This window comes from Glycine soja, chromosome 12 (assembly GCF_004193775.1).
Source record: "Glycine soja cultivar W05 chromosome 12, ASM419377v2, whole genome shotgun sequence".
Classification (NCBI taxonomy): domain Eukaryota; kingdom Viridiplantae; phylum Streptophyta; class Magnoliopsida; order Fabales; family Fabaceae; genus Glycine; species Glycine soja.
In genome coordinates, this window is record NC_041013.1 from 7,059,894 (window position 1) to 7,086,281 (window position 26,388).

The 26,388-nt window shown below is 33.1% G+C and overlaps 1 protein-coding gene across 1 annotated transcript; it reads left to right on the plus strand.

Moving 5' to 3' along the window:
* Positions 1-2,339: 2,339 nt before the first annotated feature.
* LOC114379853 (DNA polymerase epsilon catalytic subunit A-like) lies at positions 2,340-25,434 on the plus strand. Its single transcript, XM_028338636.1, has 49 exons — positions 2,340-2,646; positions 2,972-3,037; positions 3,125-3,184; positions 3,364-3,459; positions 3,796-3,956; positions 4,120-4,208; positions 4,321-4,541; positions 4,974-5,060; positions 5,202-5,336; positions 5,708-5,830; positions 6,718-6,801; positions 7,580-7,744; positions 7,848-8,024; positions 8,221-8,334; positions 8,575-8,679; positions 9,534-9,652; positions 9,767-9,938; positions 10,011-10,105; positions 10,341-10,446; positions 10,547-10,626; positions 10,738-10,914; positions 11,305-11,392; positions 11,530-11,610; positions 11,698-11,841; positions 12,370-12,465; positions 12,630-12,830; positions 12,960-13,014; positions 13,111-13,253; positions 13,368-13,792; positions 15,151-15,286; positions 15,370-15,567; positions 15,656-15,730; positions 16,553-16,743; positions 16,906-17,086; positions 17,248-17,312; positions 18,053-18,191; positions 18,283-18,384; positions 18,637-18,720; positions 18,943-19,017; positions 19,551-19,610; positions 19,695-19,957; positions 20,095-20,143; positions 20,460-20,620; positions 20,894-20,960; positions 22,892-23,002; positions 23,136-23,306; positions 23,401-23,610; positions 24,181-24,287; positions 24,821-25,434. Exons 1-49 carry the CDS (start codon positions 2,488-2,490, stop codon positions 25,179-25,181), a joined length of 6,630 nt encoding a protein of 2,209 aa, XP_028194437.1. The 5' UTR covers positions 2,340-2,487; the 3' UTR covers positions 25,182-25,434.
* The last annotated feature ends 954 nt before the right edge of the window (positions 25,435-26,388 follow it).

Sequence of the window (26,388 nt, forward strand, 5' to 3'; positions counted from 1 at the left end):
GAATTAATAAGATATCACGGGGCAATACAACATTCAACCCCCTCATACGTATTGTTCATCCCTTAGTAAAATTTGGCTTTTGGTTATGCTTACTATTGGAGATACATCGACTGCAATTAAGAAGTATTTAACCATTAGCATTTTCTTCTTTAGATTAACTTTTTTTCCCTTATTTTGATTCATTGGAATTATTTCTTAATCAATTTACTTTTACATGGTTGTGATAATATATATTGATGTCACTATGAACTGAAAAGTTAAACAGAGATTTTAAGGGAAATGTTGATGATTTTAAATACTGGAGGTGCTAACATGAAGGAATTAGCTTCATACATACTTCTCATTCCCAGGTAAATTTTGGCTTTTGGTTATTCATTGTTTGATTTTTTTTCTATATGCAGAAATCTAGTTGAATTGTGAAGGAGGTACATTATATTAGCATTTCTCTTCACTCTTTTTTTTTCTCTTACCTTTTTCTTGCTTCGTATAATAGTTTGATTAATCATATATTGAAAATGCAATTAGGTAATAGTGTAGTTAATTTTTTAAAATACCCTTTAACTAAATATTCAAGGAACATGTCACACTTCCTTCCCTTTCAACTCTTCTTTCTTACTCCTTCTCTTTTCACTTTCATAATTATACTTTTTGGAGGCACCAACATGATACTTGATATTTGTTAATTGCTTGAATGGATACAGTAGTTTTTCTTTAACTTCTTCTTTTCCCCAGAATTTTAAGGATCAATAAGGAAAAGAATTGTCTTTCGAAAAGAAAAAAATAACGAAAAGCACTATTATTGAAAGAACTTCCATTTTTAAATAATATTTTTTATGCTACATACACATAATATATAACATGTAAATATATTCATCCACAATAATAACACCATTAAATATAAATATGACAATAAATATTATAAGCGGTTATCACAAAGAATTACAAATATGTCTGCTTCCTATTTTAAAATTATTAATTGATATGAATATAATTATTTTGATTACATATACCCAAAAATATACTTAATATTTTAATAATATTTATCAAATATAATTACTTGAATCAGAGCATATATTAGTAAATAAAATATTAATATAACATATTACGTTAAGAGCGTGTTTGGATAGAAAATTTTAACTAATTTATTAGAAAATTTAAATTTCTTTAATCTAAAATTCATTATTTAGATTTTTTTATGAAAAATTTAAAATTTTGAAATTTTAAAATAGAATTTTAAATAATTAAAAATGTGAAATTTTAATTTCATTTTCAAAGGTGAAAAATTGAAATTTTTTTCATATAGAAAAACCTTCCCAAACAGTTGTGTATTTCCTTCATAACCTTTATCTCTTACACTTGAAAGTTCCCGAAATTCCGTTCTATAACTCTCTTGACTCTTCCCTCGATGATCATCTTTTTTAAGAAATGTCGTCTAAGTTCGTGGAGCGTCAATTGGGTGTGGGCGTAGGGAGACACATAGAACTGCACTCGTAAGTCAAGAGAGCATTAGTTGCTATCTATCATGCGGTGAAGGTGTTTGCCGATGTGGAGGACCTGTACTATGCCTTACATCTTTGACTGAATTTTGTGGTTAGGTATGATGATGTACACCAACCATATATTATTTTCTCTTCTCTTTGTATTCATTTTCTTATACCCTCATAATTTTAATTTTTTTTATCCAAACACAAAATTCTAAAAATAAAAGAATTTCAATTGAAATATTTAAAATTTTTAAAATTTAAAATTTCTCATGATTTTAAATTTTATTAGACTCTAAGATAATCACATGAATACATAGAAATACTATAAAAACACTAATTATGTTAGAATATCTCGTAAGATAATTAATGTAATTATGTTAGAATATCTCGTAAGATAAAAGTTGAGATTTTAATAAATAGTAAAATATCTATTCTTTAATAATGATTTTTTTGTACTTTTTTTCATTTTTAATGATAATGAATTAATCTTTTTTATTCTTGTTTTTTTAGAATTATTTTTCAATATAAATAAGAAAAAATTATAAAAAATATGTATCATCACAAATAGATTATTGAATACAAAATTAACAAAGTGCAGTATTAAATTTAGTTAAGTTTGTGAATGTAATCGATTTGTGCCAAATTTCAAATAAGATCTGGAAATCCAAGTTTCTTAATTAGATACAATCTAATAAAAATAAAAATAGAAAAAATGATTCAAAAATAAAAAAAACTTAATAAACAAAAAATCCAACAAATTTGAAATCCGAAAAATGAAAATTTCTAGCAGACTAAAAATTTCGTCAATTCCCTTAAAAAAGAAAAAAAAAATTCTTTAATAGAAGCGCGGGAAAATGCACATGCTAGTAGGCTAGGCTCTTCCTGCCGCTCCCAATCTTCAACTCACACTTATCAGAGCTTCAAAGGGTTTTTCACTTTTCCCAAACTCTCATAACTTCCATTCGAAAGCGTCACCCCTAAAACCTTCGATCTGGTTGCGACAATGAGCGGCGATGGCCGGAGACGTGACCGGAGAGACAACAGAGCATCCAAGAAGCGGAAGCTGAACCGCACTCCCGAGGAAGAGCTCGAGGCGAAATTAGGGTTCGATCTCTTCTCAGAAGGTGAAAAGCGTCTAGGATGGTTACTCACTTTTGCATCCGTAAGCACGTTGCTATTTCATTTTCATCTTGTGAGCTTTCAGCCTGTGATTTGAATGTGTTCGCTAGTTATGATGTTCGATTCACTAAACATGAGTACGAAAGTGAATGTCACTCACTCCTCACGATTACTATTGCAATTCGCAAGCATTGATTAAGCGTGAATTGAACTGTTATTACATAGCCGTGTCTAATGAACGATTGAATTGCATCACTCTCAGTCGAGTTTTCCGGTTCCTATTTATAAATATGCAATCAGAACTAGTTGGTTTGCTGTAACATATATCATTCTGATGAACTTAAACATGTTTGTTCATACTTTTGTAGTCTTCTGTTGACGATGAAGACAGTTACAAAGTGTACAGTTGCGTTGATCTTTACTTTGTTGCACAGGTATTTTTTGGCATAAGCTTACTTTTTGTTACACTAGAAGAGTGACTTGGTTTGGGGAATAGTTTACTGATCTGAGCCTGCTTGCAGGATGGCTCTTCATTCAAGACAAAATTCAGATTTCGGCCCTATTTCTATGTAGCTACAAAGGTAAGTGAGAACATTCATGTGTGTACGTGGTTGTGTGGCAGCATATTTGGGTCTAAGTGCGTGTGTGTGTGACTGGAATCATCTATGTTCATTGTGTTTGTGGATATATTCTCATTCAGTTTTTATTTTGTAGTACCCATTATGATGATGGTGTTAATTATGATTATATAATTTAATAGGATAAAATGGAGATTGATGTTGAAGCATACCTGAAAAGACGTTATGAAGGTCAGATTGCAGATGTTGAAATTATAGAAAAAGAAGACCTGGATCTTGTAAGCAATTTATGCATCTCTTATCTGCTTTGCTTTGTCTGATACATGACAAGCAGCTTTTAAAATACAAAATTCTGCACTAGTAATTTTTTTTATTGGATTTTATTTGTTAATTTCTTTGAGAGTCTTTAGAAAGTCAAGTCAATATGATTCTTCTTGATATAGTCTGCATTAACTTCTCGTTATTGTTTGTGGATTTGACAAGGTCTTTCTGAAAATAAATCTGAGATTGCCATATTTCTTTAAAATTATCATTTTGCTTTGATTCAAATAGGCTGTGCTTGCTTTCTTTCTCCTCATAAATGGACTCTGATTTGCTTTCATGATTCTCAACAGAAAAACCATTTATCTGGGTTAAGAAAATCTTATTTAAAGCTTTCATTTGATACTGTGCAACAATTGATGGATGTGAAGAGAGACCTGATGCCTACTGTTGAAAGAAATAAGGCCAAGTCTGATGCTGCAGAAGCTTTTTTGTCCGTGTCAACAGAAAGAAGGTATATCAATTTTCATGGGACAGAAAATTATTTAGATTGAAGTATCACATTGACATTTTATTTCCTTTAATGATGCATTGCATTTTTTTTATGTCGGATAATTTTAGTTAAATAAACTTTTCTTTTTATCTGATCTGATCCTAGCTTGCTTGTTGCTTAGCAGAGAACATAGACCTCAAGATTTTCTAGATTGCATAACCGATGTTCGTGAATATGATGTTCCTTATCATGTTCGCTTTGCTATTGACAACGGTACCTTTTGATATTTATCATTGTGTTTTTAATATTTATTCAGTTATCCTATTTTCTGATGCTGTGCTATTGTCTATATTTATCATGACACTTGCAATCACACGTGAACTAGATATACGGTGTGGCCAGTGGTATGATGTTGGAGTGTCCAGTAATAATGGGGTTACACTTGAGAAGAAGACAGATCTTCTGCAGCGTGCTGAAGTTCGTATTTGCGCATTTGACATTGAGACCACAAAACTTCCATTAAAATTTCCTGATGCTGATTATGATTTAATTATGATGATTTCATACATGGTAGATGGTCAAGGGTATTTAATCATAAATAGAGAGGTAAGTGTCATATATTAATGTTCATGCTATCTCTCTATCACTCTGACTCTGTTATTTACTTATTTATACAAAGGAAATCAGCAAACACATCTCATCAAAAGCCTCTTATCATTAGTATTCTCATGATCGATATATTCTAATTTGTCTTTCTTTTCATAAAAGATTCATGTACTTAGCTTGTTTATCTGCAAGGTTAATTAATTTGCATTGGAGTATTGAATACAATGTTGGAACTTGATTCTGAAATTTAGATATACAACTAGAGATTACAGAGCCATTTTCAATGCCAAATTATGGAAATTGGAATATAATATTATTTAACTCATGCATCAAATGTGGTTATTAACTGATCCTGAAATTCAAATATAATGTAAGGCATTAGTCATTGTCATGGGCTGATGACTTTAAATATTTGCGTTGTTTTGTTTTTAGTGTGTTGGGGATGATATAGAGGATATAGAGTACACTCCAAAACCAGAGTTTGAAGGGTGTTTTAAGGTGACAAATGCTCAAAATGAGGTAATGGTATATTTAAATCCATACACAATGGGAATATTGTATATGTTATCTTATTTCCTTGTTGAAACTTGGTTCTACTAAGTTTTTTTTTTCTTTTCTTTTTAAATGATGATTCTAATTTGTTACTCTTTTTTTCCCCAGATTGAGCTTCTTAGATTATGGTTTTCTCATATGCAAGAGGTGAAACCTGGTATCTATGTGACGTATAACGGTGATTTCTTTGATTGGCCATTCCTGGAACGAAGGGCAACCCATCATGGGTTCAAAATGAGTGATGTATGTTGTTAACTTTTTGTTTTTGGCAATTGACTTCTATTAAATGGTAAACAAGTAAATGTACTTGTTGGCATGTCTGCACAATTCTCCATTTCTTTATGGTGATGTATGTACTTTTTATTTTTAGTATGTAGTGTGAGAACTGAGAACTGTTCCCTTAGTATTTGAGCTTGAATTCGACTATGTTATAAAATAGTTCTTTTAGTCATTTTCGCATAGATGTTTTGGGACAAATCATGTCTGTTTATTTTTGGTTTCTGTTTTATCCTTATTCCAAAGCAGTGAATCATATTAGTTTTTCTTTTTTAATTGATTTTGGTATTCTTTTTCCTTCTATTAATGATTTTCATGCTTGTTATTTAATCTTCCAGGAATTGGGGTTCAAATGCGATATGAATCAAGGGGAATGTCGTGCTAGATATGCTTGCCATTTAGATTGTTTTGCTTGGGTTAAACGTGATAGTTATCTCCCTCAGGGGAGCCAAGGCCTGAAGGTACAAAGTTTGAACTTGAGTTCTCATCTGTTTTGCATGATTTATTTTATTAATTATGAGTGTTATTATCTTCATTGTTTCTAACTAACTCTTTAGGACATAGTTTTTCATTCATGATATATATATATATATATATATCTATGTATGTATATATATATATATATATATATATATATATCTATGTATGTATGTATTTATTCAAAAGAAAAAATTCATCTTTTATTTATATTCATGTGGGGCATGGGACTTGGTTATGGCTAACCTTGCTCTAAGCCTCTAAGACAGTCAAATAAGGATTCTTTGGCTCCTACTGTTTAGTGTTTTTCATTTTTTTTTCTTTGGTCGACCAACGAGTTTCATTGAAATAGTGGACAAAACCAATGTAAAGTAAATGAATAGATAAGTTCCAAACCGTCTGCTTTTTTTTTTAATAAAGGAAGAAATTAACAGAATGAATTTAAAAGTAAAACTGACACCATAGTTCTGAAAGCTCATATAAGAAGTGTCCAAGCATTGATAAGAATCATAAGATGCTGTAGAAAGTTTTATTAGATTCATCATATTTGATATATTTAATTCCTTTCCTCAAGCTATGGTAATCATGAACAATGCTAATGGCATAGCAGTCTTCATGTAAGATGTTAATACATAAGCCAAATTTCATTTCGGACATTCCCAAATGATATTAACTATGTATTCATTTATTTATTATATTGTGAAAATCATTTTCTAAATTTTATGATAAAAAACTTTATTTTTACATTAACTTGATTAGTTTCCTTGTATGTTATAATAAATAGTGTAGGAATAAGTCATTGTCTCATAAATTTCTGATTAACCAAGTTTGTCCTTTCTCTAATTGACATTTCTTTACTTTTATTATTTAGGCAGTTACAAAAGCAAAGTTGGGATATGATCCATTGGAGGTGAATCCTGAGGACATGGTTCGCTTTGCAAAGGAAAAGCCACAGGTATGAGTGATTTAAAGTGATATCTGTATTGTTTATTAAATTGTTTTGATATGGTGTATTGGAGATGAAGCATTGTAAGTAGTGAGAATTTTTGGTTTTTTTACTATTGATTAAATAGTGTATGAATAAGTGGTGAATATATTTGAATGCCATTTTTCTCTTGTTGGCTTGCATGCTATGATTGTGCACAAACTAAGTATTGATTTGATTGCTGCTGCTATTCCCTAGTCATTGAAATGGAGGATAGTGAAATAATGGTCTTATTTGCCTAATAAATTGTGATGCAATTGGTTTTGATTGGCATTACTATGTTAGATTGAAAAAGGGCCTTTTACTTGATGCTTATTTTCTGGATAAAACAGATGTCTCCTAATTTGTTGGTCTTTTGGGTTCTACTTTTGGCAAATATATATCTCGACAGTGGGATTATAGTGCATATCCTTGTACCCCAACTCACCAAGTTCATGGAAGTGGTGTAGCTTAATGATTGTTTCCACTTTGGATTACTGAGATTCATTTTAAGGAAAAAAAAAGTAATTTAAATTAAGAAGTCGTTCTGAAGTATCATGCCTTTGTTTATCAAGAATTGAAGAACTGTATAATCTTGAAGTTGTTTTATGTTGGAAAGGACTAAGGAGCATTATTTTTATCCCGGTTTTTTCCTTTCAGAGTTAGGGTTTGTTCTACTTTGACATTGGAGTTTTCAATCTGAAAAGTTATGCTTCTTGTTGGTCACGAGACATGCTAATCATTTTATTTATTTGAATTGCTATTGCAGATGATGGCCTCCTATTCTGTTTCTGATGCAGTGGCAACTTATTACTTATATACAACTTATGTTCATCCCTTTATTTTCTCTCTTGCAACCATTATACCCATGTCACCAGATGAGGTTTTGCGCAAAGGTAGTGGAACCCTGTGTGAAATGTTGCTTATGGTGCAGGTGGGCTCTTATGCACGTGCCATTCATGTTGAAATTCTCTGCTTCAAAATTTTCATTTCATGGCCTTTGGTTTCCCTTGTAATTGTGTTTGCATCTTTTACAGGCATACAAGGCTAATGTTATATGTCCTAACAAACATCAATCTGACCCAGAGAAGTTTTATAATAATCATCTTCTTGAGAGTGAGACGTACATTGGTGGTCATGTGGAATGTCTTGAAAGTGGTGTATTCAGATCTGATATTCCATCTAGTTTTACACTTGAGCCATCTGCCTATCAGGTTTGTTGTTTCTATCTTCTTGAATTACTTTACCAGTGACTAGCATTCATTTATATTATAAAATATACACAATCTTAGCAATTTTCATATGTTTAGTTGTTGTTTATTGTAATTCTAGTAGTTTATATTTTATTAACTCAATTATGATATCTGTCTGTAAGTATGTTTCACTAACCATGGAGTGGCATGGTTCCAGCAACTTATCAACAACCTTGATCGAGATCTACAGTATGCCATAACAGTGGAGGGTAAGATGGATTTGGAATTTGTTTCTAATTATGATGAAGTAAAGAATGCAATCATGGAAAAGGTACGGATTCTGATTTTTGTCTGGTCAATTTTTCATGTATTTACTAGCATAAAATAATCATGTCCGCATCTGTAATTTAACTGTTTGGTTTCATTTTTTAAGAATAAAGATCAGTATTTGCTACTCATGTGTCATCACAGTGGCTGTGATTTTGACATTTGTTTATTGTGGCCTAAAACTCTGGAAATTACAATATGCTTGTCATCAATAACACATGACTACTTCTCCTTATGCATGCAGCTTGTAAAATTACGAGATGCACCAATACGTGAAGAATGTCCCCTCATTTATCATCTGGATGTAGCTGCCATGTATCCAAACATAATTTTAACAAACCGACTTCAGGTATGATGAGATCTGTATTTTATATTATTGCTCTTTAGCAGGATATGCAAGTTGATAGAAACAGACACTATCCAACTGAAGGGAGATTGTATTTTGATTGAAAACAGACAGAAATTACAGAAATAGAAGAGCAAAATGCTCCTAGCCAAGGAAGGAAATCCTTTGGTCCCAAGCTATGAGCTGAAATGAAAAAAAGATACACATGATCCCCACCACATAAAGCTTTCCCCATTTGTCAGATTCACATTCTTTCACTGTAGCTTTTCCTTCCGATGTTACTCTCTTCCCATACACCTTCTCCTAATTGCAATTAGGCCTTGGTATAGGAGATTTATTCATTGAAAATTTAGTTTTTACCACCATAAATTGAAGAATATAAATATCAAAAACAGAAAAACATGTAGACAAAATGAGATAATTTGTTATATGAGTATATTTGACTTGAATGTTTTTAAATATCACTAGTGTTCTCCAATTATCCTTTAGATGATTTTTCAAAATAATGTGAATAAGACTAGTAAAAGTCAAGGATAACTGCTATACGCAGCTTGAAGCATATTTAATGGGAATATGGCATTTATGTAGTCTTTGGCATATATGAAAATACTCAGCTGGTGGCATGGAGTTTGTTGTGGTCTTACACACTTGTGATTGTTGATAGAGTTGTTTCTTAGCTTTTTATGGCAAAGGTTTAATGTGGATAAGCATTTAAAGTAAAATGCTAGGAGATAAGTTAAGGATATACTTGTTTTCTGTTTGATCTGCCTGCCCCACTAGGAGTTGTCATCCTGAATATTGAAATTCTGATAAATATGAATCTAAATTCCCTGAGGGAAGTTTCTTTCTAATCGCAGCCACCGTCAATTGTTACGGAGGAAGTTTGCACTGCATGTGATTTTAATCGTCCCGGAAAGACTTGCCTACGCAAACTTGAGTGGGTTTGGCGTGGAGAAACATTCATGGCTAAGAAAAGGTTTAATTTTCTTTTTGCTTAATGTTTCCTGTTCAGAAGATTTTTTTTAGCCCAATTTTGAAAAATTAATAAATGATTGACGATTGACTATAACTTTCATTTGAAATCCTTCAGTGACTATTATGCTTTAAAGACACAAATTGAATCAGAGTTTGTTGATGATTCTGAGAAGAACAACAAAGCCTTGACCCACTATTCTGAGAAGTCATCAAAATCTTTTCTTGACCTTCCCAAGGCAGAGCAACAATCAAGACTGAAAGAGCGTTTAAAGAAATACTGCCAGAAGGTTATGGCTGTTTTATTGAACATGCTTGTTTAAATAATGTTACGATATACTAAATCTTGATGGATTCCACAGGCATATAAGCGGGTACTTGACAAACCTGTTACTGAACTTCGAGAAGCAGGAATCTGCATGCGTGAAAATCCATTTTATGTTGATACTGTTCGCAGGTGAGTGAAGATATTTGAAGATTAATTTTGAATAATAAAGTTAACCTTTGCATATCTAGTTTGAAGAAGAGTAATTAGTATGTCCTTATATGTTATAATCTGTGGACCATATTTGTTATATTGCTCATGGATATAATGTGTGGTTAACCTTTAGAGACACTCTTTAAGTTTCTACTCCGCATTTTTTCGTTGCTTGTGTTGCACTAAGCCTCAGTTTTGTGCTATCTGGTTCAAGTTTCCGGGATAGAAGATATGAATATAAAGGTCTCAATAAGGTTTGGAAGGGAAAGTTGTCAGAGGCCAAGGCTAGTGGAAATTCTATGAAGATCCAGGAAGCACAGGTATGAATGATATTTGTTATGGTTCTTCCACAATTTATTCAGTGTACTATGAACAGTACTTCATTATGACAGGATTTCATTTTAATTATTTAATGACCAGGATATGGTTGTGCTTTATGATTCATTGCAACTTGCTCACAAGTGTATACTTAATTCCTTTTATGGATATGTCATGCGCAAGTGAGTATATTGACCTCTGTATTTTCTTGATGTTTCATCATTGGAGTTTATTTAGTTACATTTGCTATTTCTTCTTCTTAATCATCCCGTGCATTGATTTTTATCTTACAGGGGTGCAAGATGGTACTCCATGGAAATGGCTGGAGTAGTGACATATACTGGTGCAAAAATCATTCAGAATGCCCGCTTACTAGTAGAGAAAATAGGAAAACCACTTGAACTAGACACTGATGGTATCTGGTGTGCACTACCTGGATCTTTTCCGGAAAATTTCACTTTTAAAACAAAGTATGCTCTGTTCATATATGATTGCACTACATGTATTGAAATTTTAATTGATTGTTTTTTAGTGACAGCGGCCTGAACTCTGGCTATTCTAAGATGATCATTTTTTAATTTGTTCGTATTATGAAGAAATTTAGGAAATTGATGACTTCCAAATGGGACATTGATTTGGGTGCCTAATTGTTTATTAGGATGATTGGATATTCTTGCATCATTCCTCCTGCTTTAGTATAGCGCTTGAGGTGTTGGCTGTAGGCAATATATTGTGCTGGATCCTACCTACTTTTTACCTTGTTTTTCTTCCAAATTGTTATTTTCTCTATCTAGTTTTCAATAATTTTGATTGCTGTTGCTAGAAATTTATATATGATTATCATATTTAATGGATTTCAGAGACCCAAAGAAGAAGTTTACAATCTCATACCCATGTGTTATGCTTAATGTTGATGTGGCAATAAATAACACAAATGATCAATACCAGGTCAGCTTTTAATTTTATCTGTAAATGATTTATTTAATTCACAATTTGATGCTGATTCTTCTGCTTTGGTGTTTTGCAGTTAGTGCTTTGCTGTTACTTACGATTACTATATTCTTTCTATTTTCAATTTCTGACAGACACTCACAGATCCAATCAGGAAAACTTATACAACTCACAGTGAATGCTCTATTGAATTTGAGGTGGATGGACCATACAAGGTAAAATGTAGCCTTAATTTATGATTTAAATGTTTTCCTGAGTTTTGAGTATATTTAAATGACTTATATGGCTTTTCTTTGATGTAGGCAATGATCCTTCCCGCTTCCAAGGAAGAAGGAATTTTAATTAAGAAGCGATATGCTGTTTTTAATGATGATGGAACCCTCGCAGAGCTTAAAGGTTTTGAGATCAAGCGCAGAGGTGAACTGAAGCTAATAAAAGTTTTCCAGGTATATTGATAAAGAATAGAGATCTTTAGCACCAAGCATAAAATCATGCAATATGCTCTGATAATAATAACAATATGTAATTTTACTTTCTTCCTGATCCCTGTCACATGATGGAATGATATAGCTGTCATTGTTTTTAATACAAGGCTGAGAAGTAATGATGTCAACATCTGTGGAACCAAAACTAGTTAAAGTGGATGAAGTTATATATATTAACTACTAGCAGTTTTGTTTTATTGGATAGAAATTGGTATTTAAAAAATTATACTTTCTATATTTTGCAGAAATAGTAGCCCCAAATTTGGTGGTTGTCTATTCTCTGGATTGGCTCGTGTGATACCTTTGATGACATTCTCTTTATGTATTTTTATTTATACCTTGTCATCACATTTTTTTAGAAAAAACCTGAATCATAACCTTCAACTGTTGTTCAATGTTGAGGTTCTTTTTAATGGTTATTCGAATGCAAAATTAGAATGTTCGTTTGAAGTTCTCATTTTTTAATGTGAAACACATTTCTTGTAACAGGCTGAACTTTTTGACAAGTTTCTCCATGGTTCAACTTTAGAGGAATGCTATTCAGCTGTTGCTTCAGTGGCAAATGGCTGGCTTGATCTTCTTGATGTATGCTATAGATATTCAGTTTAATTTCTACTTCCTAGTATAATTGAATGATATTTAAGAACATTGATGTATGTTTGCTCTAATTAGTTTGTGGAAGATATTGATGATTGTGACCTGATACAACTTTCTGTTTCCTTGTGATATCAACTCTTTCTGTCATACAGAACCAGGGAAAGGATATTGCAGACAGTGAGTTGCTTGATTATATATCAGAATCAAGTACCATGAGCAAATCTTTAGCTGATTATGGTCAGCAAAAATCTTGTGCTGTTACCACTGCTAGACGTCTGGCTGACTTTCTTGGCGATACAATGGTCAAAGATAAAGGTCTTCGATGTCAGTACATAGTAGCAAGTGAACCCAAGGTCTGATCCATGTATAAAATGGAAAATTTATGAATCACACATATATTTATATCCCTTTTCATTTGCTCACCATAATCAGCTTCTTCAATGCCCAGTTACTTTAATCTTAAAAAGTCTTTGTTTTTGCAGGGCACACCAGTAAGTGAGCGTGCTGTTCCTGTGGCAATATTTGAAACTGATGCTGGTAACTTTTTATTTTTGAGTTTCTTAAGTCACAATTAATAGCAAATTTATTCTTTTTTACATTCTAAATAAGGAGGTGTATGCTTAATGTTTGCAGAGGTAATGAAGTTCTATGTCCGAAAATGGTGCAAGGTCTCATCAGATGTTGGCATTCGATCCATAGTTGACTGGTCCTATTACAAGCAGCGGCTTAGTTCTGCAATTCAAAAAATTATCACTATTCCTGCTGCAATGCAAAAGGTTCATTCAATTTTTTCTTTCTGGATTGAAATAATCCATTCTTGTTTGCTCCTGTGTGTATATATATATATATATATATTTTTTTTTTTTCCTGAAAGAGTTTAATGCTCGCAGGTTGCAAATCCCGTCCCTAGGGTGGTTCATCCTGATTGGTTGCATAAGAAGGTCCGTGAGAAGGAGGACAAATTTCGCCAACGGAAATTAGTTGATGCCTTTAAATCAATGAATAGGAATGAACACTCAAAAAGGCATGATGACTCAACTCGTGTCCCTCTTGTCATGGATGGTGATATTGTTAATGAGTTGGAGGACTTTGGAAATAAGGACAGGAGTTCTACATGCAGACCTAGACCAATTATACGGCATTATGAAGCTAACAATGAACAACATTCAAGGAAGGTCTATGATCAAGAAGATGTGGAGCAGCAGCATAATAAACCATTACAACAAAATGTTTACAGAAGTGTAGATTATCAAGGATGGCTTCAAATAAAGAAGCAAACGTGGAAAGATATTCTGGAAAGGAGAAAGAAGCAAAGGTAAAGTGCTCATTGCTACCTAAATATTTAAGTCCCGTTCTTTGGGGTTTTGTTTAAATGAAAGAGCTAAACAATGTATTAAATCTACATCTGCTGGATGTTCTACTGAAGTAATTTCCTTTACTGTATTATGCCTTTAATTTTATTACCAGCCACCAAGAATATGATACTTTTAATTTAATGGCAGCACATACAAAAACATAAAGGGGTAATTTAGCAGTATAGTAGAAGTTTATATTCCTGTATTTTATTACTTTGTTTCAGAATTTGTATGAGACAAGTCTTATGTGTAACATATCAAGAATTTAGTACTTACTAAGCTATTCAAAGTTTAATCAACAGCAATCAAGACATTCAAATTAGGAGAGCAAAAATAGGATAACCACAAATATCTACAGTTTTCTTTAAAGGTGCCACCAGAACAACTGGAAGGGCCAATCATGAATAATGTGTTAGAGGATCCAATTGCAATGTATGGGACTTGAATCCCACATTGGAAGTATGTGGTTCTACTGTGGTTTTTTAAGGCCTTAGACTTTGGATTCTATTGGGAGAAATCTAAGTTCCACATTGGCTAAAGGTAGTACCAAGTACCAAGGTAGAGTATATAAATGGGGGACAACCCTCACCCTACGAGCTAGCTTTTAGGGTTTAGTTGGGCCTAAAACCACATTCTAATATGGTATCCAAGCCCATCCTAAATCCATTAAAAACTAATAAGGGTCACCTACCATGTTATGCATGCACCAAGTCCAAAAAGTGTTGGGCGTGAGGTGGTGTATTGGGACAACCTGTGTCCCACATTAGCTAGAGATAGTGCCAAGATAGAGTATATAAGTGGGGGGCAACCCTTATTCTATGAGCTAACTTTTGTGGTTGAGTTAGGCCCTAACCTACATTCTAAGAACTACAAATGGGCTAGCTTTTATGGTGTGGTTCTCTCAAGGTTCTTATCGATTGTTATCAAAGCTTTCCTGTGTCTCTCAGTTGCAAATGAGTGGCATGAGTGGTGATGGTGGCATTGCATTGTTTACTTGGGACTAATCAAAGGGCTAGTATGTAACACTCATGTGGGCATTGGAGCTTTGGAGTGTGGTTGGATGCTAGGATGCTAGGATGCAATTGCATAGTATGAGGCTTGAGTCCCACATTGGAAGTATGAGATTCTAGTGTGGGGTTTATAAAGTTTTACTGTGTTGGGCTCTCAAACTACAACTAGCTTTTGTGGTATGGTATTCCCACCCATGGTTTTTATCATTGTGTGACTGACTTTACTAGTAACCAGCCTGACATTCTTTACTCCTAAGCATTGTTTGCTGGACAAAAACCTGACTAACGAAGAGATTTTTATTTCCAAGATTGGAGAATTCAAAGAAATCTGACCGTGTTAGTAGTGTTCTTGAACAAATGAATGGTAAGGGGAATCAGGGCAGAAGTCATGTCAGTTCATATCTTAAAAGGCTTGAGGTAGACTTAACAAAGCGTCACTGGCAGGTTTGTTAAATTTTGCAAGTAATCAGCTTTTCAATATGATTGGTATGATTTTTTAAATTCCTTATTCTAATCTTTTGGTTCAGATAATACAACTAGTCCCCAGTTCACTGATAGGCCAATTTTTTGCTTGGGTTGTTGTTGATGGGAGTATGCATAAGATTCATGTTTCTGTTCCTAGAGTCTTTTACCTCAATTCAAGATCAGCAATTACTGAAGGATTTATGGGTAAACGTGTTAACAAGACTCTTCCTCATGGAAGGCATAGTTATAACTTGTATGAGGTACTGTGTTGTTGCTTTTTAAAAAAATATATTTTTCTTATTAATCTTTTTATTTAAATGGGGCAATATTACTTTGGAGATTTTGCAGGTCTCAATTAATGAAATTCAATATGGGGAAGCAAGCCAAAAACTTGCAGCTCTTCTAGCAGATCCTGATGTTGAGGTCAGCATACTTATTAATAATCTGACTATATGTGTGTGTATGGGTGAGGATCAGGTTACTTCGTTCAATAATATTCCTTGTATATATTAAATTTTAATAATCTAATCTTTAAAGATATTATCGAATAGAGCAAATCTATGAATTTTTATTAAATTTTAAACATGTAATATATTTTTCGAAAATATAAGTAAATATTTACTATAAGATTATCTAATTATAAATGCCTGATTTATATAGAATTTGTGTATGATAATTGAGATGATAAATATTCAAAAGTTGAGTTGTTGAAATTTGACATATAGAAAGAGTTATTGAATGAATTAATTTTGCCAAGAGTTTCTCCTAAAATAACTTGATTCCTACTTTTGTATGAACAATTTGTTGTATAACCTATAATTTGATAGTTAATTTCGTGTACCGTAAATTCTTGTATTAGTACTAATTGGTAGTTTGATTTCGACATTTAGGTGGTTGTCTTTATTTTGAAAAGCAAATGACTAGATTTGTTCATGCTGTAAATGTAGAACTTATCAATATTGACTAATAATAGTTGTAATATTGTTTTTTTTTAATATCAACTTTGATATGACTGTGGCAATGGGCAAAGGGACTAGTTGTGTTCCAATTTGTGAGAATCTTTTATGTCAGATAAAATGGGAGTTCTTTCAAATTTGATTCATTTCTTACAGCCATGTATATTTCTTGGATTGTTGTTATTAAGGTACAGTCAAGAGCTTAAATTATATTATCAACTTTATGTTCATTGTGTAATTTATGGGATTTGTAGTTACATTGGATTTATCTGAATTAAATTTTTGTCAGGGAGTATATGAAACTAAGGTGCCACTGGAATTTAATGCAATAGTCCAGCTTGGTTGTGTATGTAAGGTGGACAAGACTGCTAATAAACGTAGTCTACAAGAACCATGGAATTTAAGTGAATTGCACATGAAGACCACAGCAGAATGTGCTTATCTTGAACAATCTATATCTTTCTTTTATTTTTACCATAGGTAAGTGGAGGCTCATTGTTTAATTATTTTCTTCCTTCATTTTTTTAGTTAAAAACATATAATTGCACTTGATTTAAAAATTAATTTCATGACTTGTCCATTATTTGTGCATTGTTTTTTAATGATGTAGTTTTACTTTTAACACTCATTTGTTAACTTCAGCATCTCTGAGGGACGGGCTATATACATTGGATATTTTCCTGCATCAAAAACAATGACTGTTGTGGTGGTTAATCCCTATCAAAACAAAGATTTATCCCCGGTTTTTCTTGAAAGACATTTTCATGATGCTTGCCAGTCTTTGTCTATTGAGCCACCTCCGAGGAATGGCATTAATTTTAAGGTAAATCTACAACAATTCTTTGATCATTTTGTTTACATGCAGTATATCTTAAAATCTAATTTGTATTTGTTCTTTTAATTTTTTATCTTTTAAAATTTCTTCATTTAAGAGTCTGAAGTTATCTATTTTCATGTTTGTGTATAATTATGTCCCATATTCAGGTGGACTATGTTGCACATGTCAAGGATGCTGAAGCAGTGATGCAAAGAGCAATAAATGGCCACAGGTTATTTTTCCTATCTTGGTTTACTACAATGCTTTCTAAACTTTCTAGAATTACCTTTATTTAATTCTACTAATTTCTCTCTCCCCTTAATTATCTTTGTAATGCCCCATTAATTTCAATATGCAATTATTAGAGAAGTGGATTTAATAGGAAAGTGTGGAGTAATTAAAAATGATGTAATTAGAGATTAAGGGTAGACTTAGAAAAAATATATAATCCTTCATAGATTTTATAAAGTAACTTGTATAAAGGAACAATGGAAGTTTTTAAAATGTGACTTGTAAAAAAGAACAGGGAGTTTTCTCATACATTTTCTTCTTTTAGGATAGATTTGTAATTATTCTGACAGGTTTGTTGCCTGTAGTGTAGCAAGAGTGAGACAAGATTTTGAATCTTGAGTATAGATAAGCTAGTAGCACTTGAGTTTATATATAATATAAATTAGGTTTGGTCTGTCTGGACCTGATTTTAGCCATAAATTCCAGATTTTGATGTGACTCATGTGTTTGGGTGTTAATCGTAGGGGTCTGTCCCACTGTTGTGTACATGTTACATTAATTAATATTCAAAAGCAGATTATGAGTGATGGCACCTTCAAATTTTTACAATGCTCAATCTTTATGGTCTTCATAAGATTGAGGCTTTCCAATTCTCTCCTTTTTTTTTTTTGAAATTCTATATTCTATATTCTATTTACTTATTTTGGACTGAGTTATTTTGTTCTTCTCTAATAATCTTAGTCATGGGAGGGAAAATCACATGCCTATGGTTGCTGTCATTGAATGCCCAAATGTTCAATTAGTAAAATTGGGCATCCGAGCTCTGGATAATTTTCCATGCCTGAGTGTTCCTTATAATGCACGTGATAGTCAGTACCAGGTAAAAATGTTTTGAAACAAGTGGTCCTTCTCAAGTATGTCTGTATTTAGATCTCTCTCTTATTTAATATATTTAATTTTGGCTTTTTTAGATTCTTGGATGGCAACAAGTTGCTGCTAAAACTGGAATGCAACGTTGTGCTGCATCAGTCCAATGGCTAAATCAAAGAATTGCTCTCTCAAGATATGCCCATGTAATTACTTCAATCTTTTGTAGCATATCTGAGGGAAAATTATAAAAACATAGAGAAAAGGATTTATTTGTAAAAGAAATTTTCAGTTTACCGAACAAAATTGGTTAATCAAGACAACAAGTAAAAACATATGCAACACTCTTTACATGTTGTTAACTGTGGTAAATTGTTCTCAGCAGAAATACTTTCAGTTGAGAAATTTTATTTTGTAATTTTTCCAACATTTTGTTTTCATATGCGCATCTTTTGCAGGTACCGCTGGGGAACTTTGAACTTGACTGGCTTATATTTATTGCGGATATCTTCTTTTCAAGAGCATTGCATGATAATCAACAGGTTCTGATTTTAATTTGAAGTTATTGGAATGTTATCAACAAAATGAAACTTATTGCCTTTTCTTTGTTTGTGATGTTTTACTTCTCACTTGAACTAAATGATTTTATCTTTGATATGCTCAAATGTCGGTGTATGTTTTTCTTAAAGGACAGTGTCAAACATTTGGTGATTCAGTATATTCCCTAAAATGATAATTCATTAAGGAGATATTCATTTGTACAGGTACTTTGGATATCTGATGATGGCCTTCCAGATTTAGGTGGAATTAACAGTGAACAGAACTGTTTTGTCGACGAGGTATGCCATATTGATATTTTGGTTCTTTATTAACTCAATTTTTTGCAGACCTTTAATGTTTCCTCTTATCAATTTTGCAAAGCTTTAGTGTTCTGTTCTTAAGTAATTATATTTATTATTATTATTATTTGAGAATACAAATGAGTTCTGCATGCCTATGAAAGCTGCTGTTGGCCATTTGCTTTACTATACACTAAACCACTTTTTTATTTATTTACAAATAGTAGTAAGTAGTAACAACTTTTTATAACATGACGACCATTGTCAACTTGTTCTTATTTTGTAAAAGATATTGGGGGACATCTCCCAGTTTTAGTAACAGTTAGTGAACTAATTCACCTGTCTACATAATGATCATATTTTAAACTGTGGGTTCAGAAGGTTTGTAGTTTGTGGATAAATACTATAGGTGCCCAAACTGTGCCACAATTGTCACCTGGGAATAATTTTTCCTTGTTATTAGTCATTATTTGATGATTTAACATGTTCATCTTTGATCTCCTTAAATTGACTGCTTTGCTATTTGAAAATAGGTCCAACAACCTGCTCTTACATATCCTGGAGCTTATAGAAACGTAACTGTGGAGCTAAAGGTTCGATAATCTTAAGTTATTCTCACCAAATTGAGCAAGCATTTAAAAATTAATGGGGATTTTATTTTACTTATTTATTTGCAGATACACCACCTGGCTGTAAATGCTCTTCTCAAATACAACCTAGTTAATGAAATGGAAGGAGGCACTCTATTAAGATTTGGTCATGAACTTGATTCTGGAGCATTTTCCACAAATGATCAAAATGGTTTTGACGAGTCTACCTCATGTGTACAAGCCTTTCGAGTCCTTAAACAGTTGATCCAGCGGTGCCTAGCTGATGCAGTTACATCCGGAAATGTTTATGCTGATTCAATTTTGCAACATCTGTATAGATGGCTTTGCAGGTTTTGACTAACTTTATTTGCTTGCCATTGTTAAACTACCACACAGATGAGCCCATGGGCCCAAACTGCCTATAAGGTATATTAACAGCCACCCTATTTTTCTCTAATTAATTACTATATTCCTTCCTGTGTTGCAGCCCTAAATCAAAACTTCATGATCCTGCTCTCCACCAGTTACTCCACAAGGTAAACAATTTACACTGAAAGAAGCTATTTAGTGCATGTAATGAAATTCATTTCTTAGTTTTCCTTTTTTTTTCATAAATTTTTGTTTTTTATATTTCCAAATTGCTTTAGTGAATTAGATTATTCCCAGAGATGGTATACTACTTTCCTACCTGTTAAGTGGGTTTTCAACTATGTAGGTCCTGTTATGGGTGTTAATGTTATATTTGGAGGCTTGTAGATCCTGTTTTGTTCATTTCATTGCAATTTACACATCTAAGTTAAAATCTCTTAATTGCATGTCACTCATGTCCTTTGATTGCATTGATATTTATAGGTCATGCAGAAGGTCTTTGCATTGTTGTTGGCAGAGTTCCGCAAGTTAGGTGCTACAATTGTATTTGCAAACTTCTCAAAAATTATTATAGACACTGGGAAATATGATCTGTCTAGAGCCAAAGCTTACTGTGACAGTTTGTTAAGAACTATACAATCAAGGTCAGTCTTGCAAAAGCCATAGAAATATTTTTCTTTTATTATATAAAAAAAAGTTCTTGCTATCTTTTGTATAATTTGACCAAAGATAACAAAAGTTGGAAACCTTTGTCCTACTTCATTTAAGAATGAACAATTACAATTTTCTTTTGAATTACACAAAGTTGTGACGAAAGAATCACTCAAATCTTTTTTCTTTTTTGCCAAATTCAACTTAATTGAAATTAAAACTGATGTTTGTCGCTCTATATAACCTTGTATTGCTTATTTTTGTAGAGATCTATTTGAATGGATTGAGCTTGAACCACTGCAGTTCTGGTGCTCGTTGCTATTCATGGATCAGGTTTGATCATCATATTTTTTGTTGTTCATTGTTTAGGCCTAACTACTTTAGTGCATGTTTGGATTGAAGTTTGCAAACTTAAGTTTGGGTTAAGCTGAAGTTTGCAAACTGAGTTTGCAAAAGTATCCCAAGTATTGCTTCTCCAAAATTGAGTTTGCAAGCAAAATTTTACTCTCAAACATAATTTTGAGAGGTAACCAAACATGACCCCAAACTAATTTGGGTTAAATATGTTTTTGGTCCCTGGACATTTTCAACTTTTCACTTTTAGTCCTTAAACAAAATTTTACCAGTTTTAGTCCCTGAACTTTTAGTCTGATAATGCTTTTAGTCCTTCCTGTTAAATGATGATGTGCCGTCAATTTTATTACGTTTAGCGGTGGTTTATTTTCTGGTGGTTTTAAGCCGCTAGAAATCGCCTTGTTAAAATGAAATAAACAATTAATGGCAGCTAAAAAACCCCAAAATGTGCATTTGCCTTTTCTGAAACCTGATCCAACATCAAAATCAGAATAAGTAGAGGCACAAATCCATTTAAAAAATAAACTCAAATCCAGCAAAAATTAAAAAAAAAAGTTCAAAAAAAAGGAATTAGATCTGAAACCCACAATTACCCAAACCCAAAATCAGTTCTCCTTCTTCCTTTTATTGCTTGAAACCTGCAACAACCCCCACTCTAATCCCAAACCAAATTGAAAAGGAATGAAACCTTGGGCAGCTATGCTCATTGTATCAGGTGAGTTCAATAGAGAATTTAGTTGTGAAGAAACAATTGTTGATCGATTCAGTTGGGGATCTCGGTGATGAAGATGGTGAAGCACCCAAACGTCGTGGCACTGCACAAAGTCATGGCCAGCAAGTCCAAAATCTACATCACCATGGAACTCGTCCATGGTGGGGAGCTTTTCAACAAGGTCTCCAAGGGACGGTTAAAGGACACTGGCCAGACTCTACTTCCAGCAGTTTGTCTCTGCCGTGGACTTCTGGCACAGCTCTGCTGAAAGTTGGCGGGGGAAAACTCGTCGCCATGGGTGGTGGGGGACGTTGTGGCGCTGGTAATGGGGGATCTTGTTGGGGGTGATGTGGAGGCTTCACATAGTCGCATTTTGTAGTTGAGGATTTTGGAGGGGAAGAGGGTTGGTGTGCCACATTTTCTATTTGGTTTGGGATTAGGGTTGGGGTTTTTGCGGATTTCAGATCTTCCATTTTTTTTTGCTAGATTTGTGTTATTTTAGACCTGGTTTCCATTTTGGAGGTTTTTAGCTACCATTAATTGCTTATTTCATTTTAACAAGGCAATTTCTGTCTGTTTAAAAAAGCCACTAAACGTAATAAAATTGACACCACGTCATCATTTAATGGTGCTATTTAACGAGAAGGACTAAATGTATTAAAGGAATAAAAGTTCAGGGACTAAAACTGATAAAAAATTTGTTAAGGACTAAAAGTGAAAACTTGAAAAATGTTCAGTGACAAAAAAACATAGTTAACCCAACTAATTTTTTACTCTCAAACATACTTTTGGACCTTCACACCAGAAATCCAAACATTCTGAATAGCCTGGGACTTGTTTGTCACTAAGATATAATAATAAATTAGTACAGGACTGCCAAGCATATTTGATAATTATTATTCTGAATGGTTGGTTAGAAAAATAAAAATATAGTTGAACTGTGGAAGTTTACAAATGTGAGGGAAAAAAAAATTTCTTACAATTATTGTCGAGAAAATGTTATGGATAGTCGTTGTCATAAATATTTTAAATCTCGCAGTACTTGTTTCTAGTTGGGCTATCTTTGTTTTATATCAATTGCCTAATGATGGTGGTGAAGTGATGGATGATTTAGTTATTTGTGAAGATCAATAATTTTTACTATACAAATATGGTAATTTAACATATTTTTAATGTCATTTTGATTTTCTGCTTGTAGTATAACTATGGTGGAATACCAACAAAATCTGATGAAGCTGTAAATAATGAATCTCAAGTAGACATTATATCAAGCTGGAATATTGCTGAATACTTGCCGAAAAAAATCCAAGTAAGTTAACCAGTAAGAATTTTTTTTTTTTTTATAGAATTTTTACTGGATTTTAAAATTAAATGGTGAGTCATTTAATACAAGAAGTGGTCTGCATTCATGTCTAAGTTGTTCATATTATGGATTTCTACAGGACCATTTTGTTTTCATCGTTTCTCAGTTCATGTATATTCCCTGGAATTATGCAAAAAAACAAGCACAAATCAGGGCCTCATTGCAGAATGGTGACTCCTGTACACCATCAATTAACATTGGAGCCGCAGAGGCTTTTGAATCAGAAATAACGGAATTTACCAAAGAGCAGGTATACCAATGACAGAAGAAGTAATTGAAATTGCATGCTTTCTTGTTTTTAAAAATTAGTTGATTCTTATTTTGTTTTACATTCTATTCCACAGATCGGCTCGTACTTCACACACAAACTGCTAGGAATTGTTCACGATATTGGTCTTCATATGAAGGGTATGAACAGATTAGAAAACAACCAGAGTACATCGGGCCTTCCTCCACTTACGGGTGATGTCCATAGAGGGGATGCTTCCTTGGAATTTATCAAGCATGTTTGTGCTGTCCTGGCCCTTGACCAAAGTGTGCAGCATGAAGTTTTGGTAATAATTGTTTTAGTAATGCTAGCAACACTCTTTTAACACACTTTGTTATTACTTTATTTTCTAAAAATTCAAAGTTGTCCTATAAACAGATCACATTTAAAAGCAAGTATTGACTTCTAAAATACGGACTAGTAACAAAGGATGTGTTAAAGAACGTGCTGTTTCATTTTTCTACTTGTTTTCCTTAGGTGTGTTGACATTACTAAGAGTGTGTTTGTGCCTGTGTTCTTTTTAACACAACGCAAAAGCAGCTCTCTTGTTGCTTTGTAATTTTTGCATCGGAAAGCACATTTTTCCCATTCAACATGATTCTAGCACGTTCTCAAACACATTGTAAATCAGTAGTAACATACTATTGTTAATGTTATATACTTGCTGCACTTCTGCAGCATGGTCTCACATAGGAATACTTTTAATATGTCTGAGACTGAGATTTCCTTGTTAAATGCATATGTTTCCTTGCCTAAGTAATTTAAGTCGAATGACTTCTTTCTCCATCAGCTGATTTTCTGGTCTCTACATTTTGGTGAGCAAAGCAAGAATTCTGATTGTGTCCTTCACTTGCAGGTCTTGAGAAAAAATTTGCTCAAATATGTTGATGTTAAGGAGTTTGCTCCTGAAGCTAAGTTTCATGGTCCTTGTCATTCCTTCATCTTATCCAATGTCATATGCAGGTAAAAAAAATATACTTTTTGATTATCAATTAGTTTTAGGAGTTAATAAGTTTTTGTTATTGGGGAAGACACAATTTCTTGCTCGAGTTTGACTATCCCTCATGTGCCTACAACCCCATGTTATTAATTGTTTACCAAACTATTGAATTTCGTTTAATAAAACCATTGACTATTCCTTATAATTTCTTATCGTTTTTTTATGGGTCGATGTGGTTTGTGTAAATTTCTTGCTTAAGAAGGGTTACTGCTAACATAATTCATTTAAAATTAGAAAATGCCAAGGTCTTTTTAGCGTTGTCATTTCTCCCAACACTATGCAATTGCTTGTTGCCCTGTAGGGTTGGGGTTTATCTATCTATTATTTCTTAGGCAAATGTTTGAATTTGCAAGCTTGTGCACTAATCCTGATTTATACGGATGAATTTCCCATTGTCTTTATATGTTGGATCCAACAATGTTAATCATGGTCTAAAAAAAAAGTGCATTAAGATTCCTGTATTCACATCAATATTAATTTTTCTTTTTCGGTACAGCTATTGTAATGACTGCAGAGACTTGGATTTGTGCCGTGATTCGGCTTTGTTAACTGAGGAGTGGCGTTGTGCAGTTCCACAGTGTGCCCAGCCTTATGACCGTGAGGTGATGGAGAATGCTCTTCTTCAAACTGTAAGACAAAGAGAACGGCTGTACCACCTGCAAGATCTGGTGTGTACCAGGTGCCATCAGGTGAAAGCTGCACATTTGGCTGAGCAATGTGCATGTGCAGGCTCATTTAGGTGCAAGGAAGATGCAAGTGAATTTCGTGAAAAAATGCAAATTTTCTTGAACATAGCTTCTCGTCAGAAATTCCAACTTCTCCAAGAATGTACCTCTTGGATTTTAGAACTTAGATAGTTTAAATTTAAGTGAGGGCCTAGGATCAGAGCAATAGTATCTATGTATACAGTGGGTCCCTGCAAGTGTAGATATGAAAGTGTCCAAACCTACTTGTGACCAACAGTTGATATTTATGCATCCCTGTGCGGTGTGCTTGTTTGACACTGCTCTAAGCAATTCTTTTATTGTATTTATCATCTGCATGATGTAAATTGCATGTACATGAAATGTTTATCGTGATCAATGAAATATTTATCCTGTTGGCATGCAATGCAAGTCACTAAAACGAATGTTATAAAACTTGGATCAATGATTGATTCGGTAAAGGTCCTGGGTCAGTGGTTGAAGGTCACTGATTGAACTGAATTAACTGGTATAAATAAATAATTATATATAGTTATATATGAATACCAATAATTGCATTTAGTCTAGTGGTTTATTAAGCTTTCTCCAAATATTAGGATCAGAGGTTAATCCTTGCTTTTATAGAATCTTTTATTTTAGAAGTGACAGCTACACCATACAGCTTGCCTGTATTAGGGAACAGGTGCTCTGCATATTGATGTGACTCGAGACAACAAATGTGGGATTGAAAAAGTAACACCAGATGTGAGACTCAAAAATAGTACGAGATGTCTAAAATTGGAAAAAAAAAATTGGTTTGATCATACCAGTTAATAGTGTTACTTTTTCAATCGAATGAATATCTGATCCAATCTAAAGTGCCTTCTTTAGCAAGCCATTCACCCCAAGCTCCTTCGCACTTCCACTTATGTACGCGAACTTTCTGCCATTATTGCCGCGGTAAGGAAATGACCACAATATCTTTCGTCGTAACACAACGATATGGTAAGCAAACATCCCAATTATCAACTAACTCAAGTCTCATTGAATCAATCAAAAGTAGATTTTTCCATCAATACTTACTTGAGTTGTGTTATTTATTCCATGATACCTTTAGTCGTGTTATCTGTTCCATGTTTATATCCTTAGTTAAACACTTAAACTCAAGTCACTAGTAATTACACACCCAAAATTGTGTCAAAATTAATTTTGACTGCAATTTCCAAACATTGTGTGTCCAAATCAATTTTCTAATATCATCCAAAAAAAAATCATGCTACTAGACACTCACATTTACTTATAATTAATTCTATAAAATCATGTTTATTCAAAACTAATTCTACAAATACATATCCAATCACATAATATTTTTTTAAAAGCT